Source organism: Microcaecilia unicolor, chromosome 10 (genome assembly GCF_901765095.1).
Source record: "Microcaecilia unicolor chromosome 10, aMicUni1.1, whole genome shotgun sequence".
NCBI classification, from domain to species: Eukaryota; Metazoa; Chordata; class Amphibia; order Gymnophiona; family Siphonopidae; genus Microcaecilia; species Microcaecilia unicolor.
Genome location: NC_044040.1, coordinates 214,602,852 through 214,617,778, shown reverse-complemented (window position 1 = coordinate 214,617,778; position 14,927 = coordinate 214,602,852). Strand labels below are relative to the sequence as shown.

General features: G+C 45.1%; 1 protein-coding gene across 4 annotated transcripts in view; it reads right to left on the bottom strand.

Moving 5' to 3' along the window:
- Nucleotides 1-2,323: 2,323 nt before the first annotated feature.
- Nucleotides 2,324-14,927, bottom strand: part of BCL6 (BCL6 transcription repressor) — a 33,970-nt gene continuing 21,366 nt past the window's right edge. For 3 of the 4 annotated variants that reach the window (XM_030217230.1, XM_030217229.1, XM_030217231.1), the window contains exons 6-10: nucleotides 14,679-14,860; nucleotides 13,570-13,737; nucleotides 11,907-12,037; nucleotides 6,029-6,166; nucleotides 2,324-3,511 (exon numbers count right to left, since the gene is read on the bottom strand). In XM_030217230.1, the coding sequence (XP_030073090.1) occupies nucleotides 3,368-3,511; nucleotides 6,029-6,166; nucleotides 11,907-12,037; nucleotides 13,570-13,737; nucleotides 14,679-14,860 (763 nt within the window). In that variant the 3' untranslated portion in view covers nucleotides 2,324-3,367. The remainder of the gene's footprint in view (nucleotides 3,512-6,028; nucleotides 6,167-11,906; nucleotides 12,038-13,569; nucleotides 13,738-14,678; nucleotides 14,861-14,927) is intronic. The other variant, XM_030217232.1, reaches the window with a different exon arrangement.

Sequence of the window (14,927 nt, the reverse complement as noted above, 5' to 3'; positions counted from 1 at the left end):
GGCTGTCTGGTAAGGTTTGTTTCTTTGCGGATGATACTAAACTCTGCAACAGGGTGGACACCCTGGAGGGTGTGAATGACATGAGGAAGGACCTAGCGAAGCTAGAGGAATGGACCGATATTTGGCAACTAAGGTTTAATCCCAAAAAATGCAGGGTCACGCACTTGGGTCACAAAACTCCGAGGGAACGGTATAGTATAGGGGGTGTAGTGCTTCAGAATGCGAAGGAAGAGTGGGACTTGGGGGTGATTGTGTCAGACGACCTTAAAGCTTTCAGGTTGAAAAAGCGACGGCCAAAGCCAGAAGGATGCTTGGGTGCATAAAGAGAGGCATGACCAGCAGGAGAAAGGAAGTGATAGTGCCGTTGTATAAGTCTCTGGTGAGGCCTCATTTGGAGTACTGCGTGCAGTTCTGGAGACCGCACCTACGGAAAGATAGAAACAGGATGGAGTCTGTCCAGAGGGCGGCTACGAAATTAGTAAGCGGTCTTGAATGCAAAAATTATAGGGACAGGCTTATGAACCTCAACATGTATATGCTGGAAGAGAGGAGGGAGAGAAGAGACATGATAGAAACATTTCAATATCTCAAGGGCATTTATGTACAGGAAGAGAGCCTTTTTCAAATGAAGGAGAGCTCTGGAATGAGGGGGCATATGACAAAGTTAAGAGGGAAGAGGCTTAGGAGTAACCTAAGGAAGTATTATTTCACAGAAAGGGTGGTGAGGCGTGGAATGGCCTCCCGGTGGAGGTGGTGGAGTCAAGGACTGTTCCAGAATTTAAAAAGGCATGGGAACAGCATGTGGGATCGCTTAGGAACAGGAAGAATTAGGGGTTACACAGGATGGGCAGACTGGATGGGTGATACGGCCTTTATCTGCCGTCATGTTTCTATTTATGTCTTCCACTAGCCACTGTAAAAAAAATACTCCACATTTGGTTGCCCTTAGTCTTCTTCACTGTTTGCCATATAGAATGGTGGCTTTATATGTCCCTCATGATGGTAAGAAAGCTAAGATCCAGCAGTGGGCTCGGTGACCATGTTACTTCCTTCTGTTTTTTGTTCCATGGGTGTTGTACTCTCCAGTTTCATCTTGGGGAAAATTTTAGAAATGATGATGCATTCTATTAAATGAGTTTCTATGACTTGGAGACCAAACAGTTCCTTTTGAAGGATACATACCCTCTAGCCCACTCATCTGCTTATAAATCAAAGGGAAAGAGGAAAGGGGATGGGGATTTGATATACTGCCTTTCTGTGGTTACAATCAAATGGTTTACATATTGTATACAGTTACTTATTTTGTATCTGTGGTAATGAAGGGTTAAGTGACTTGCCCAGAGTCACAAGAATCTGCAGAAGGAATTGAGCCTGGGTCCCCAAATGAGGCAAGATTTCTCTTGACTAAATCCACGTTGGCTTTGTCTCATTAATCCATGCTTATGTATATGCTCTGTAATTTTTCCCCGGCATCAACATCAGGCTCACTGGTCTATAATTTCCTGGATCACTTCTGGAACCCTTTTTAAAAATTGGTGTCCCATTGGCCACCCCACCAATCTTCTGGTACCATGCTTCATTTTAAAGTTAAATTACACATTACTAGCAATAGCTCTGCAAGTTCATTTTTCAATTCTATCTGTACTCTGGGATGAATACCATCCGGTCCAGGCAATTTACTACTCTTCAACTTGTCAAATTCCTCCATTACATCTTCCAAGTTTACAGAGCTTTGTTTCAGTTTCTTTGACTCATCAGCATTGAATACCATTTCTGGCACTGTTCTCTCCCACATCTTCCTTGGTGAAAACCACAGCAAAGAATTCATTTAATCTATATGCTATGGCCTTGTCTTCCCTGAGTGCCCCTTTTACCCCTCAGTCATCTAGCAGTCCAACAGATTCTTTTACTGGTTTCTTGCTTCTAATATACCTAAAGAAGCTTAATTTTGGTGACTGCAGTGCAATCCCACAGGAAAGTGCTTCTCAACCCAGTCCTTCAGGTACACCCAGCCCCATCGGGTTTATCAAGATGTCCTGAATGAATATGCATGAGATAGATTTACATACCAAGAGGGCAGTGCATGCAATTCTCTCATACATAGTCTTTGTGGGTATCCTGAAAACCTGATGGGAATAGGTGTGCCTCGAGACTGGGTTGACAAGCACTACCATAAGAGACCCTCCCTCACTCTTTTCAAGAGAACGTTGGGAATACATGAGGGATATTGAAGCAAAAGGCGCATGGGAGGACCTAAGAATCAACTTTCTTGATGCAAAGGCTTTTCAACTGGAAAAATGAATTTTTACAAGTCTTTGTTTCCTTTTCGAGTTTTATTCCGGTACAGCTATAATTTACAACGTGTTAATGCAGTTCAGACACAGCCCAAACCCTGTCTCCCGATTAATGAGAACAGAAGCAAAACATAGCATAGGACAGAAGCATTCCCATAGATCCAAGTGGATGCCTGAAGCCAGGCTGTACCTTTGTAGAGCAGAGTTAAAACTTCCATCGAAAGGCACCAGGAGTATTGTACATATATACAAACTGAAAACTACAAACCAAAAAGTTAATTCCTTCTGTAGCTTTGTCTTAAATGGTTTTAATACATACTGTAAATTGTAAACCTCCACTTACAAAAAAAAAAAAAAAAAAAAAGAAAATACAAATACACAGACGCAGATAGACAAAATATTTTCTTACGTATACAGATCAAATACTCTTAAAATATTTTGTAAGGGCTCTTTCACAATAAAGAATCTTTGATTGGTGTCTGCCTGCAGATACAATCAATCCTTATTCTTATATTTATACTCATAATATATCTATATTTATCTCTCTATATATATTTTTTTATAATATATATATTTATAATATAATTTCTTTTTTTCTTTTTTTTACAGCTCGACCATAAATTCCTTTACCTTTGGTTAAAACAAATGTTAAAGCACTCTCATAATCATATACCATTCATTTTTTTTTTTATCATCTCTTTCTTTTTAAAAAAATAAAAAATAAAAACACAAATTTTTTTCCACATTTTGCTTTGCAAAAGTCAGTTCCTGTGCAACAAATACATTCCTCTTCTCCCGACTAAGCGCCGAGGGCTGGCTTGTGAAGCTTAGGCACACTGTGCCCCTCTTTCCCTCCCTCAGGGGATCTCCAAGTCTTATGTACAATAATGACTTGAGTCAGGTTTCACAGAACTGCAGGAACAAAACCCAGGCGGCCCGCTTCTGCCTGCATCGTAGGTGAGCAGTCCGCTGTTCCTCAGCACTGCCACCCGTGGCATGTGGTGGAAGCGTCCCAGCCACCTTTGGCCATGCGGCCTCTGCAGCGGGGGAAAAACAACCCAGAAAGGCCATCCTCAGCAGGTCTTGGAGATATCATGCGGGAGCTCAGCAGCAGACACACGATACTGCACCTTGGTATTGGTGATGGCGCCATGCTTCTGCCGGAGGTGGAGCCGCAGCTGACTTTTGTGACGGAAATGTAGGTTACACTTCTCACACTAGAGGGGGAAAACAAGAAAAATAAAACATTAGTATCAACTGTTTAATCCCTGTGCTAGCGTTTGTTTATTTTAAAATAGCAAACGTCTCCAACACCAAAGATCCCTTGGGATAAACAAAACTTGGGGTGTCCCACAGTAAGAAAGTTAAATATGGAAAGGAAAAAGCCTCAAAGAGCTCCAGATCAGAAGATCTATAAAGCTGAAAGGATCGTAAATGATTTACAATTCATCATTGGCTGAAAAAAAAAAAAATAAAAAAAACTACTGTGGACAGATATAGGGAAAGGGAAATGGGACTTGATATACTGCCTTTGAGGTTTTTGAAACTACATTCTAAGCAGTTTACATATATTCAGGTACTTATTTTGTACCTGGGGCAATGGAGGGTTAAGTGACTTGCCCAGAGTCACAAGGAGCTGTAGTGGGAATTGAACTCAGTATCCCAGAATCAAAGTCCACTGCACTAACCACTAGGCTTCTCCTCCACTCATTCCACCAATAAGAGCCAACCTCATCAGTGATGTCACAATGGCTTGATTGCCCAATACAGTTCCCCAGGATCAAAGTCTACTGCACTAACCACTAGGCTTCTCCTCCACTCATTCCACCAATAAGAGCCAACCTCATCAGTGATGTCACAATGGCTTGATTGCCCATTACATTTCCCCAGGATCAAAGTCCACTGCACTAACCACTAGGCTTCTCCTCCACTCATTCCACCAATAAGAGCCAACCTCATCAGTGATGTCACAATGGCTTGATTGCCCGATACTTCTGATATTGTGATGTCATAATGGAAAGGGGGAAAGGGAAATGGGACTTGATATACCACCTTTCTGAGGTTTTTGCAACTACATTCAAAGCGGTTTACATATATTCAGGTACTTATTTTGTACCAGGGGCAATGGAGGGTAAGTGACTTGCCCAGAGTCACAAGGAGCTGCAGTAGGAATTGGACCCAGTTCCCCAGGATCAAAGTCCATTGCACTAACCACTAGGCTACTCCTCCACTCTATATAGGAAGCACATCACACTGTCAATTCTTTATGTGCATCAAAATAATACAGTTTTGCAAAGAAGGTACTTTAGCTTTCAAAAAGCTCCAAAACACCTTCTGTTGGCAGCTTGAGTGGTTGTCTTTTGTATCCGCCAACACCCACAGACCCAACGTTGGCCAGCGTTTTGCTCGGCTCACGTTCGCCCTGCTGCTTCAGGTTCTTTTAGTATGGGGTAAACGTAGATGGCCACTTCAACCTACAGCTGCCAGGAGAAGTGTTTTGGAGCTTTTTGAAAGCTAAAGTACCTTCTTTGCAAAACTGTATTATTTTGATGCACATAAAGAATTGACAGTGTGATGTGCTTCCTATATAGAGTGGAGGAGTAGCCTAGTGGTTAGTGCAATGGACTTTGATCCTGGGGAACCGAGTTCAATTCCCACTGCAGTTCCTTGTGACTCTGGGCAAGTCACTTAACCCTCCATTGCCCCTGGTACAAAATAAGTACCTGAATATATGTAAACCGCTTTGAATGTAGTTGCAAAAACCTCAGAAAGGCGGTATTATCAAGTCCCATTTCCCGTTCCCTATTAGAGATTCTACATGGAATGTTGCTACTATTGGAGATTCTACATGGAATGTTGCTATTCCACTAGCAACATTCCATGTAGAAGCCTGCCCTTGCAGATCAGCAACGCGGCCACACAGGCTTCTATTTCTGTGAGTCTGACGTCCTGCACGTACGTACGGCCGCATTGCTCATCTACAAGGGCAGGCTTCTACATGGAATGTTGCTAATGGAAGAGTAGCCTAGTGGTTAATGCAGTGGACTTTGACCCTGGGGAACTGAGTTCAATTCCCACTGCAGTTCCTTGTGACTCTGGGCAAGTCACTTAACCCTCCATTGCCCATGGTACAAAATAAGTACCTGAATATATGTAAACCGCTTTGAATATAGTTGTAAAAACCTCAGAAAGGCGGTAGATCATCCCATTTCCCTTTCCCTATATATCTGTCCATGGTAGGTTTTTTTTTCAGCCAGGAAGCAGAGACCACAGAGAACTTATAAACATTCTCCAAATTTAGGTTATCCATTTCCAACACACATAGCTCTTGGTGATTAAATATGAGTAAAAAGAACTATGGGGCCCTTTTACTAAGCCGCGAAGGCGCCTAGGTGCACCCAACACACGCCAATTCAGAACTCCCGCCCCTGGCTATCACATGGCCCGGCCAGTGAGTCAATGGGTGGCGGTAAGATCTCAGGCCCAAAATGGAAACATGCCAATTTTCACTTTGCCGCACATCCATTTTCAGCCCCCCCCCCCCAAAAGGGCCTTTTTTGCAAGCGTGCTGAAAAATAGACCTGTGCGTGTCCAATACGTGAATCTACAACAGCGCAGGTCATTTTTCGGCACCCTTATCATTTTAACTGTGGAATCTTGCTTCCTGGGAGATGACGGCCAAGCGGACACTTAGGGCTGATGCGGATATGAGCTGGGAGTAGGCCAGAACTCACGTGATAAGGTTTCTCCCCGGTGTGGATTCGGAGGTGACTCTTCAGTGTCTGGAGGTGTCGAAAGCGGGTGCCGCAGATCTCACATGGGTAAGGCTTCTCCCCCGTGTGAATGAGAACATGTGCTCGAAGGTGGGCCACCTGAACAACAGAAAGAAAAAAGGTTGAAGAGGCACATCGTCCCCTCATACACCAACACACTGGGAGGGAGGAGGGCTGGTTTTAGGGGTTCAGATGAAGGGTGATGTTACTTCCCTGTCATGCAATCTTAACTACATGTCACAGAATCTCTCATACTGGTGACCAATGACAACAATCTTGCTTAACGAACAGTAACGTAACCGACCTAACCATTTTGCATTTGGTTGACAATGAGTTGCATTTACACAGTTGCGTGGTAACCTATGGAAGTCTGTCAATCTAAGTGCTTTGAAAATGAGCCCCCAACGTGTTGGGGAGAGAGGAGTACTGTTCTATTCAAAACTGCTTTATGGAGGAAAAAAAAAAATTGTAAGCTTGTGGGTCTTGCTAAGAAGTTAGGAACTGGATTACAGTTGAAAACAAATCCTGGGATAGGAGGTCTCCCTGAGCCTCAGCAACACTGCTTCACTCCCTGTTGTATTCATCCACCTATGATTGACTCAGGGCCAGCACTGGGGTGGAGGTGAGGGCAAACAGGGAAGATGCCCTGGGCCCCACAGCTCCAGGGGCCCCCCCATGGTCCACCATTTTTCCCCCTTCTTGTCACAGACCTGCCAAGTCTCCCACTTTGGCAGGTCATCTCCCGACATCCTCCTCCGGCATCTTTCCCTTCCCTTCTATTCACCGCCACCGTTCCCCCCACCCTGGACCCGCATCTCCTCTTTTCCTTCTTCCCTCCCTCAACCCTCTTCCCCCAAGTGCTACCTTTAATTTTTGTTTCAAAACTTGCCAGGCAGTGGCAGCGTTTCAGAGGTGCTGCGCTGCCACCAACCCGACATCCTCTCTCTAATGCAGCGGCCCGCCCTCTCTGAGGTCACTTCCTGTTTCTGCTAGGGCGGGCCACGCAGCAGAGAAAGACGATGTCGGGCCTGCTGCAGCGCACGGCCTGTGAATCTCTGCCGCCGCCCGGCAAGTTTTGAAACGTATTAAAGGTAGGCTCGGGGAAAGAGGGTTGAGGGAGGAAGGGAGGCGACGCTGACCTGCTGCATGGGTGGGAAAGAGTGGGAAAGAAGTTGGGCTTGGGGCAAGGAGGCTAGGTAGAACAGGAGACGGGGTGAGCCTATCTAGCCCATAATCTTTTTACTATTGTTTTCAATAGCGTTTTGCTATTGTTTTGGGTAAACTAGTGTGATGGCAAATCTCCACCATATACTGGATTCAGCTCATCACCTAAAACAAAACCACTGGTGAAACCAACAGTAAAAGGATTATTAGAAATAATGGACTGCCTATGCATGGAGTGGAGGAGTGGTCTAGTGGTTAGGGTGGTGGACTCTGGTCCTGGGGAACTGAGTTCAATTCCCACTTCAGGCACAGGCAGCTCCTTGTGACTCTGGGCAAGTCACTTAACCCTCCATTGCCCCATGTAAGTTGCATTGAGCCTGCCATGAGTGGGAAAGCGCAGGGTACAAATGTAACAAAAATAAAATAGATACTATTGGAGATTCTACATGGAATGTTGCTACTATTGGAGACTCTACATGGAATGTTGCTATTCCACTAGCAACATTCCATGTAGAAGCCTGCGCGGCCACATTGGTGATCTGCAAGGGCCGACTTCTACATGGAATGTTGCTAGTGGAATAGCAACATTCCATGTAGAATCTCAAATAGTAGCAACAGTGGAGGAATGGCCTAGTGGTTAGGGTGGTGGACTTTGGTCCTGAGGAACTGAGTTCGATTCCCACTTCAGGCACAGGCAGCTCCTTGTGACTCTGGGCAAGTCACTTAACCCTCCATTGCCCCATGTAAGCCGCATTGAGCCTGCCATGAGTGGGAAAGCGCAGGGTACAAATGTAACAAAAATAAAATAGATACTATTGGAGATTCTACATGGAATGTTATTCCACTAGCAACATTCCATGTAGAAGGCTGCACAGGTTTCTGTTTCTGTGAGTCTGACGTCCTGCACGTACGTGCAGGACGTCAGACTCACAGAAGCAGAAGCCTGTGCGGCCACATGGGTGATCTGCAAGGGCTGACTTTGCTAGTGGAATAGCAACATTCCATGTAGAATCTCAAATAGTAGCAACAGTGGAGGAGTGGCCTAGTGGTTAGGGTGGTGGACTTTGGTCCTGGGGAACTGAGTTCGATTCCTACTTCAGACAGGCAGCTCCTTGACACTCTGGGCAAGTCACTTAACCCTCCATTGCCCCATGTAAGCCGCATTGAGCCTGCCATGAGTGGGAAAGCGCAGGGTACAAATGTAACTAAAATAAAATGATCCTACTGTAAAAAAAAAAAAAAACTAAAGGTGTCCCAGTTGGATAGGCAGTGCCTTAAAAGGTGGAGGACAAAAGATTTTATTTTATTTTTTTTTTTACTTATTTGACATCTTTTTAATTTATTTTGAAAGCTTCCCATATGTAACTATAAATATTATGAAATAACAATTGAATGTCACTAAAATAGCTTTAAAAAAAAGTATTGTAGCTGGTAGAGAAACAGCAGTGATAAACTCTGTATTTTGTGCTCATATTTCTAGACCGTTCTATTCAATACGGATGGCCAAATTTCAGTGAGGATATCCTGTTTCTTGATGGGTTCATCTTCACTGTTGTTGTAATCTGCCTTGGGAAGCCTGGTGTTATAAAGATTGGAAGTGAAATTAAACTGTCCTTTCATTGGCGCACACGGAATCACGTCTGCATCTGTTTTGTAGAAGTTTACATTTTAGGTGCGCAAATTGATTATTCTGTTTTTGAACATGTTTCATGGACAAGTGGTCAGTGGCGTTCCTAGGGGGGGGGGGGGCGGTGGGTGCCGCGCGCACCTGTCCTCCGTTATTCCATGCTTCTTCTCTGCCCCGGAACAGGTTACTTCCTGTTCCGGGGCAGAGAAGAAGCATGGAACAACGGAGGACAGGTGCGCGCGGCACCCCCCCGGCGGCGTGCACCTGCTGGGGGGGTCCTTCACGGCGGTGTCCTTTCACTGGGGGGGGGGGGCGCTGCACCCGGGGGGCGGGGCACATCGATGATCCGCCCCGGGTGCCAGCCCCCCCCAGGAACGCCACTGCAAGTGGTAATAAATATTTAGTTTCATGCAGATCTCTTATGTTTTTTAAACATGTATAAAAGGGAAAAGGACGGTGATAGGACTGTACTACCGTCCGCCTCGCCAGGATGAGCAGGTAGACGCAGAAATGATAAAAGAAATCAGAGACGCGAACAAAATGGGCAAAGTGATAATAATGGGCGACTTCAATTATCCAAATATAGACTGGGTAAATGTAACATCGGGACACGCTAGAGAGGTACAATTCCTTGATGAAATCAAAGACAGCTTTATGGAGCAGCTGGTGCAGGAGCCGACGAGAGAAGAAAAAATTCTAGACTTGGTCCTTAGTGGAGCTGGTGAGGGACGTTATGGTACTGGGGCCACTTGATAACAGTGATCATAATATGATCAGTTTTGATATCAACCTTGAAGTAATTATACAGAGGAAGTCAAATACGTTAGCGTTTAACTTTAAAAAAGGAGACTACGATAAGATGAGAAGAACGGTGGAAAAAAAAAAAAAAAAAAAAAAAAAAAAAACTTAGGGGGACAACTGAGAGGGTAAAAACTGTAACGCCCATTTTTTAAAAAGGTTCCAGGGGAGATCTGGGAAATTATAGACCGGTGAGTCTGACGTCGGTGCTGGGGAAAATGGTAGAGGCTATTATTAAAAACAAAGTCACAGAGCACATCCAAGAACATGGATTACTGAGACCAAGTCAGCATGGCTTTTGTGTGGGGAAATCTTGCCTGACCAATTTACTTCAATTCTTTGAAGGAGTAAACAAACATGTGGACAAAGGGGAGCCGGTTGATATTGTGTATCTGGATTTTCAAAAGGCGTTTGACAGGTACCTCATGAAAGGCTACAGAGGAAATTGGAGGGTCATGGGATAGGAGGAAATGTCCATTGTGAATTAAAAACTGTTGAAGGATAGGAAACAGAGAGTGGGGTTTAAATGGGCAGTATTCACAATGGAGAAGGGTAGTTAGTGGGTTCCTCAGGGGTCTGTGCTAGGACCGCTGCTTTTCAATATATTTATAAATGATTTAGAGATGGGAGTAACTAGCGAGGTAATTAAATTTGCTGATGACACAAAGTTATTCAAAGTCATTAACTCGCGACAGGATTGTGAAAAATTACAGAAGGACCTTACGAGACTGGGAGACTGGGCGGCTAAATGGCAGATGACGTTTAATGTGAGCAAGTGCAAAGTGATGCATGTGGGAAAAAAGAACCCGAATTATAGCTACGTCATGCAAGGTTCCATGTTAGGAGTTACGGACCAAGAAAGGGATCTGGGTGTCGTCGTCGATAACACACTGAAACCTTCTGCTCAGTGTGCTGCTGCGGCTAGGAAAGCGAATAGAATGTTGGGTATTATTAGGAAAGGTATGGAAAACAGGTGTGAGGATGTTATAATGCCGTTGTATCGTGTTCAATTCTGGTCGCCGCATCTCAAGAAAGATATAGTGGAATTGGAAAAGGTGAAGCAAAGGGCGACTAAAATGATAGCGGGGATGGGACGACTTCCCTATGAAGAAAGACTAAGGAGGCTAGGGCTTTTCAACTTGGAGAAGAGACGGCTGAGGGGAGACATGATAGAGGTATATAAAATAATGAGTGGAGTGGAACAGGTGGATGTGAAGCGTCTGTTCACACTTTCCAAAAATACTAGGACTAGGGGGCATGCGATGAAACTACAGTGTAGTAAATTTAAAACAAATCGGAGAAACGTTTTCTTCACCCAATGCATAATTAAACTCTGGAATTCATTGCTGGAGAACGTGGTGAAGGCGGTTAGCTTAGCAGAGTTTAAAAAGGGGTTAGACGGTTTCCTAAAGGACAAGTCCATGAACCACTACTAAATGGACTTGGGAAAAAATCCACAATTCCAGGAATAATACGCCGTCGTGGACAGGATGCTGGGCTCGATGGACCCTTGGTCTTTTCCCAGTGTGGCATTACTTATGTACTTATATCTAAATGGGCTTTATAAGTCCCCAATGCAGTCCACTGCAAGCCCCCCCCCCCCCCCCCACCCACCCTAGTGATGCTACCAATCATGTTCAATACAAAAAGCAAGTACATTTCTGTTTTTATTTCTTCAGTGTTGCAGTACTTGCCATGTTTCGATTTTGGTGTTCATAATTCTATTTTGTCTAATTTCTGATCCCTTGTTCTGTATTTGGTGAAGGCCTGTCTGTGTTTTGTGTGTGAAGAAGTCATTTAAAGTTGTTTCATATGTGGCAGTAGCGGTGGGTGGATGGGGAGACGGGGGAGAGGGCCCCCTCCTTAATGTCTGCCCTGGGCCTCAGTCTGCCTAAAGCAGGCCCTGGATTGACCAATAGGTTTTCAAACAGTGCACGTGCTGTCAGGTAGGGTTACCACATGGCTCCAGAAAAAGGAGGACAGATTGAGCCAGTCTGGGTTTTACTTCCATTGCTTTCAATTGAAGCAAAACCCAGACTGGATCAATGAGTCCTCCTTTGTCTGGAGCCATATGGTAACCCTACGTGTCAGGCCATGTGCCCTTGAGGTGGCTTCGTGTGCATTTCTGAAGCACCGGCCTGCATCATACACTGGAACAGTATTTGCATGAAAACTGCTCTATAAATCTGCCGACATTTACTCGGAACTATTTTTATGTTTAAAAACCATGGAAGCAAAGTGGATCCCCACCTGGACAAAGCGAGCGCCACAAGTCTCACACTTGTACGGCTTCTCTCCCGAGTGGATCCTCGTGTGAGTTTTCAGGTTGGCAGGCCTGTTGAATTGAGCCCCACAAATATTACACCGATAGGGTTTTTCTCCTGTAGTCCAAGGAAAAGAGACAGAAAAAAAAAACGGGTGAATTGTTTTTTTCAGTTAACTCAGAAGCTCTGTTTGGCTGATACCACAGACGTTTTCAATTGCACAGACTTAAAGCAGAAGAGGCCACCCCTGGAAAGCCCAGGAAACGGAGTATTTAATCCCTCTGTTTGAATGTGTGAGAGCAGAGGGATCCATGGGATAAATCCCATTAGCCTAATCGTTTATTCTGAAAAAGGATCCCCTCATCCCAGGGGTGTAGCCAGACATCGACGGGAAGGGGGTGGGGGGCCAGAGCTCAAGGTGGTGGGGCACACTTTGGCCCGCCTCCCTGCTGCCGCCCTTTCACTGCCACCGCCGCTCCCCCCTCCCCCGCCACCACAGCTGGAAGCTACCTTGGCTGGCGCGGGTCCCCAACCCCCACCAGCTAAACTTTGTCCCACACTGGTCTTACGTTGCTGGCGCCCTGTCCTGCTTTCAGTGCCGTGAACGCTCGTTGTAATGAAACTGAGCATGCGCATTGGGGACCCCCGCCAGCCAAACCGGGGGCCCCAGAGCCAGTTTGAGGGGGCCCAGGCCCCCGTGGTTCCCCCATAGCTAGGCCACTGCCTCATCCTCTCCACCACAATCAAAAAGTACAGTTTGACAGAAACGCTAGATCATAGGTGCCAGCTATGTGGGTGACAGTGGGTGCAAAGCACCCCGAATATACAGCAAGCTCCTTCATTGTATGCAGGAAGATCTGTACTGTGCTTGGCAACACCAATCATTTTGAAATGTTGGCTCCTATGAGCTAGATGAAGACGTGCCTGGTTTTCTATTTGGGATCTAGAGAGATAAGGAGACAGATCTGAGCTCAACAGTGATCAGGGTAGAGCTGGAGTTAGAATTTCTTTCCAGAACCTGGACATGCTGATACGAAATCTCTGGTGGATGTAGAAAGGCTGAAACCTGGCGGTAAAAGCAGAGGATGCGTCTGGCCTTGCACTCATGGTTTGAGGTGCTCATGGTGACATTAGCTATACCCTATGTTAATAGGCATCATGGTCCAGATCCAGGGGTGAAGTAACTGAATGTAGTAATTCAGTCAAAGCCACAAAAGAAGCCTTTAATGGAAGACGTAACTAACTTGCTAGTCTCTCTTGGGCTGCACATACTGCAGAAGGACACGTTTATCCACTCCTACCCTAGCCGAGATAATATTTAACCATCTCTCCGACCTCTTGTGCAACTTTCTTTAAATTAGTCGCCTTACTCTCTAACTCCTCTTACTCTCTTACCTATCCATATGTTCCATCTTTGCTTATACCCTACACTGTCAATTAAAATGTTCTATTACGTATTGTGTTGACATTGTAAGTAGTATACTATACCATACTTAGTATTATTTGAATTTTACTGCTGTAATTGTCTATTGCTCATGTTTGATTTATTCTTGACCTTAAATAAATCAAGCATCTACCAAAAGGCCTACATTTCACCTGAGGGACTGCAGGCTGTATATCAGAAGTAAGCCATATGCCAAGAAAACTACCTGTGTGGACTGTTTTGTGGCTGGCTAGGTTCCCCTTGTAGCGGAAGGAAGCCTGGCAGCGATCACACTTGTAGGGCTTATCACTATGCATCTGGAGGGTATGTCTCTTTAGTGAGCCTTCCTCAGAGAATCTGCAGTCACATTCGTTGCAGAAGAAAGTCCCGTTCTCTGTTGAAAAACACAAAAGGGAAGGATTGAGCATGGAAACTGGAAAACACAGACTTCTCAGGGCCTGCCCCCATGGCTCGGATTACAGCACCGTGGCCTAAGCAATCTGAATTCAGAGCTTCCAGAGGAAGGGAAGACAACCGCTGCTTCAGTGACGCCCCCTGGTGGTCCAGCAGCAGCACTGAAAGTGCACTTCTCAACCCAAAGGCCAGCAAGGGTCACTAGCCAAGCCACTAGGGGGAAGAGGTGGGAATTGCAAAGATCACTAAGGGGTTAAAGACCAGTGGGCTAGCCACAAAGAACTGATGCAAAGGCACAGTGTACCATAAATGTATTAAGAATATGCAAGACTCGACCGGTCACCTTATGAACAAAACATTTACAACAAAGCCTAGGGTGATTGTGCAAATAGCAAAATGCTAGCTTGTGTGTTCCTTCCCATGTAGTGTTGTGAGGAATTTCAGTTACAAACAGAAGGCAAATTGCTCCACTTGAAGGTAAAAAACCAAACAGGTAACAGTAGAGCAAAGGAAAGGAACCTCACGTAGATGGTGTTCAGAAATGTCTTTATTTAAAAGTCTTCTAAAACAATGAGGGAGACCCAACACGACTCGTGTTTTGACCTAACCGGCCTGCATCAGGGGTCTAGGAAAACGTCATTCAATATATGTTACTAGATTGGTCGTCAAGAGAAAACAGCGAGTGGAGATTGTGCTGCTTGATGACCAATCTAGGAACATATATTGAATGACGTGTTTTGGCCTAACCAGCCTGCATCAGGGATCTAGGGAAATGAGTCGTGTCGGGTCTCCCTCATTGTTTTAGAAGACTTTTAAATAAAGACATTTCTGAACACCATCTACGTGAGGTTCCTTTCCTTCACTTGATGGAATAGAAGTGCTCTCTTCTAGAGGAGAGAAAGCAAAGGGAAACTGTCTTACCACAGCTGGAGTCCGAATATTCAGACTGTGTTTCAACCATCTCCTCTCCAAAAGTAGAGCCGGGTGTGTGAGGGCATATCTCAAAGTGAGGCGGAGACTGGGATCCACAGGAACTGTATTTGGGTGTGTGCAGATAGAGAGGAGAATGCCCCTCCCTTCCTCGAGATGACTCATCCATTGACCTGGAAACAAATACAGGTCACATTTAGGTGTACTGTACGCAGTTAGGATGTTATTATGAAACCAAAA